At 48.6% G+C, this 3462-nt stretch overlaps 1 protein-coding gene across 1 annotated transcript in view; it reads left to right on the forward strand.

The window, feature by feature from the left end:
- The first annotated feature begins 1378 nt into the window (after positions 1–1378).
- SLC46A3 (solute carrier family 46 member 3) overlaps positions 1379–3462 on the forward strand; it is a 21491-nt gene continuing 19407 nt past the window's right edge. Inside the window, exons 1-2 of the mRNA XM_017537492.1 lie at positions 1379–1910; positions 2381–2593. Of these exons, the coding sequence (XP_017392981.1) occupies positions 2405–2593 (189 nt within the window). The 5' untranslated portion in view covers positions 1379–1910; positions 2381–2404. The remainder of the gene's footprint in view (positions 1911–2380; positions 2594–3462) is intronic.

A 3462-nucleotide genomic window follows, 5' to 3' on the forward strand; every position in this document is an offset into this window, starting at 1 on the left:
TTCTAATAACATTAGAATTATCTAGTACTTAGCACAAACTACTGCAATTTAAAATATTATGTCTTCCTTGCAAACCGCATCTTATTCATTTATTTGTGTTTGTATACCTTCTTTTCAATATCTATGCTCCATTGTTTGAAACTGTTAACAAGTGCTTCATAAATGCTGATTTGAAGAAGCTGAGAAGTAAGATTAAGTGGCAAGTCCAAGGTTACCAGCTACTAAGTAGCAATCAGGACTCAAACCTAAGACGTTTAACTCTACCTTCAGTGACATAACTGTCATTTAAGGAGTGCTGAGGAAGAGAAAGCAGCTCTGACATCCAGGTGCTGACCTGGAGCTATCTGCTGGGCCTTGGTGTTGCTAAGAGCTTTTCCGGACCATGGTGTTCTGTCCAATGAAAACAATTTCATAGAATACCGAAGTCAGACAAGGGCATTCTGTAACCACGATCAAGACAAAAACAAGACCACATCATAATTTTGTCAACACAAACAACATTTAGGCATTAACTACAAAAATGACAAATACGTGTGACTGCTGGTTCTTTATTATTCACGGCTTAAGTCTCTGTCTAGACTTGACTCCTTCTAAATAAGACTTATTAAGATACCCAGTCATGGAATTACCGCCACTTCCTGACAGCAACCAATCCAGAGTAAGGCCTTGCTTTCTTGAACTCTTCCCAAAACCACATAACACAAGCCCATAATAAATTCTAACACCTTCTTACTGAGATGCCACCGCGGTCCTCACGCACGCATTCCTCCTGGCTTCAAGAAGTAATAAATAGCTCAATTCAGTTGCTACAAGCGTGTTCCTGGTGAGTGTGTTGAAGAGCACTGACGGCTCCCCCTATGCCCAGGGGCTATGCTGTGTATACACACTGAGGGTTTAATTATATAACCTTGTAAGACTGTTAATATCCACACTTGGCAGATAAAGATATGGAGGTTCATGAAAATTTAACGAGTTGCTTAATCCAACCCTCCGCTAACTCTGCATTGAGCACCCTCTTTCCTATACCCTCTGCGGGCGCCCACTCCCCTCTTCTGCGGGCACCAGCCCGGCGGACCGGGATTCTGCTAGGAGCTATAGCGCAAACACGTTACTTTTGCAACAGATCTTTCACGTGTTTGTATGGGAAACGATATTCGGGTTCAGAAATGCTTTGCAACTCCAGAGCTGTTGAGCCTGCGGCGCGGCCCAGCACGCAGCAGCGGTGCAGAGTGGCGGCTCGCTCGCGCAGGATCCACTCCCGGCCTCCGAGGGAGGGTGCACGATCCACTAGCCACTCTCGTGGGGCGAGTGACGTCGGGGCAGACCAATCGCCGCAGGGCACCGGCCTCAGGGCCCAATCGCAGGAGAGCCGGGAGGGACCGTGACCGCGCAGGCGGCAGCCGACCCCGCCTCCTCGGCGGCAGTGATGCCCAGCTGGCTGCTGCAGCGTCACCGCCGAGCGCTGGCCGGGCCGCGGACCGACCGGCAGAGGAACCGATCGGCCGACTGCCCACCGTGTGGGAGCAGCAGCTGCCCCGCGCCCCACCGCCCCGCGCCGAGGCCGAGTCCGCAGGGCCGCGGGGGAGCCGAAGGCTGCGCCGGGAACCGTGCAGGTGTCACTCGGGACGCGGAAGTGTGCTTGTCGTGGTCTGCTTTAAAATACGCCTGAGACTCCCGGACAAGCGTAATTTGGTCGAATTCGACGGGAAAGTCCCCTCCCCACCCCAGCGCCGGCCGCGTAGCCCGGGCTCCCCGCCCCCGCCGAGGTACTGTCCCCGGCGCGTCCTCTGCTGCCCCAGCGCAGAGGCTGCTCTTTAACCCGGGCGCGCGCGAGTGCAGGGCATCCGAGGCGACGGCCCCGGGCACGGCCCGACCTGCGCCCAGCCTGGCAGGAAGACTGTAATCGTGGGGTGAGTTAAAAATAAGGCCCTTCCGATTGGAAGCTGCTTTTTAAAAGGTCCCCTCCCTGTCTGTTGTTAACAGGCAGCAAAATAACAATAACAGTTGTGCAACGGTCGCTTCCCAAAAGGAACCTCATTGTTGAACTTATGAAAAACCCGCTGGCAATATACAGTGTGGGAACTGTACTGTGATCATTGGCTAATCAAGATGGGTGACAGTTTATTATTTCAGACTCAAAGGCGGCTTGAGTCCTGCAATGTCCTAATCATAAAAATGGAAAGCATGGCAGCCTCAGGTGCTACAGGGCACTCAACTCCAAAGTAAAAGTTATTCTCTGAGAAAGTACGCACTGCCTTTTCCATTCTCTAGTTTGCTTGTTGAAACATTTACTCCACAAAATTGCTCAAACTTCCCCATCTTTGAATATCTAGGCTCTGGGATGAGACTGATGATTTTTCTCCACTTTCTCCTTCTATAGAATACAGCTACCTCCGCAGGCAATATGAAGATTTTATTTGTAGAACCTGCCATTTTACTTAGTGCATTTGCTATGACTTTGACCAGTCCACTGACAACGCAATATGTTTATCGGAGAATATGGGAAGAAACTGGCAACTACACTTTTTCATCTGATAGCAATATTTCTGAGTGTGAAAAAAACAAAAGCAGTCCAATTTTTGTATTCCAAGAGGTAAGAAATGACAATCTCCATAGAATTTAATAAAAAGGGAATGTGTACCGAGCTTTTGAGTCAGAGGACCCTGCACTCATCATCCATTGCTCTCTCTATGGCAGTCATCAAAGTCCTAAATCCCAAACGTAATGGCCTTTACTTGGATCTCATCCCATTTGAAGTTTCCTGATACCTTTCAAATCCGCCTCTTCTTCTTAAAACACTCTCCTCTGTGACACTAGCTTTTCTCCTTTCTCTCGGAAAATTTCACCACAATGTCATCTCTGTGGCTGTCTCCTTCCTTTGTCCTAAAAAAAAAAAAAGTCTGAAAATTGGAGCAGGGTGGGCTGGAATGAGCAATTTGGTGGACAGGGGTGGCTGAAACATGATGTTTCTGCCCTCTCTCTTGCTCTCTTTCTCCCCAGTCCTTTTACTGTTTCTGCATGTCCCAGCTTTGAGGGACTCTAGAAGGTGGCCCATCACTGAAGACTGTGGGCCAGTGTCTGTCACAGGTGGGGCGGAGAAGCATTTATTATTTGGTATTGTCAAGTCAGCCTTGGTTCTCATGTGATGAGGAGCAGCTCTGTGGGGACATCTGGAGTGGGAAGTTCCCACCGATGCCCTCACCAGAAATGTTTAGCCAGATATTAAGGAGCCTTTCTTCCTCTCTCTCCAGCATCCTCCCCCAATTTTTGTGTGTAAAACAGGAGGCACTTCACCATTCTCCTGGTCCCTTTGGCAGTTTTTGATAAAAGTCTACCGTTTCAAAATGCCAAGAGATAGTATCCAGATTTGGAAATGTTTTTTTCCTACAGTGCCTCAAAAACAAATCACACCTGTAAACTCTGAACTCTTCCTCTTGGGGACTTTTTTTTTTTTTTTTTTTT

Source organism: Cebus imitator, unplaced genomic scaffold, assembly GCF_001604975.1.
Source record: "Cebus imitator isolate Cc_AM_T3 unplaced genomic scaffold, Cebus_imitator-1.0 Scaffold103, whole genome shotgun sequence".
Lineage (NCBI taxonomy): Eukaryota > Metazoa > Chordata > Mammalia > Primates > Cebidae > Cebus > Cebus imitator.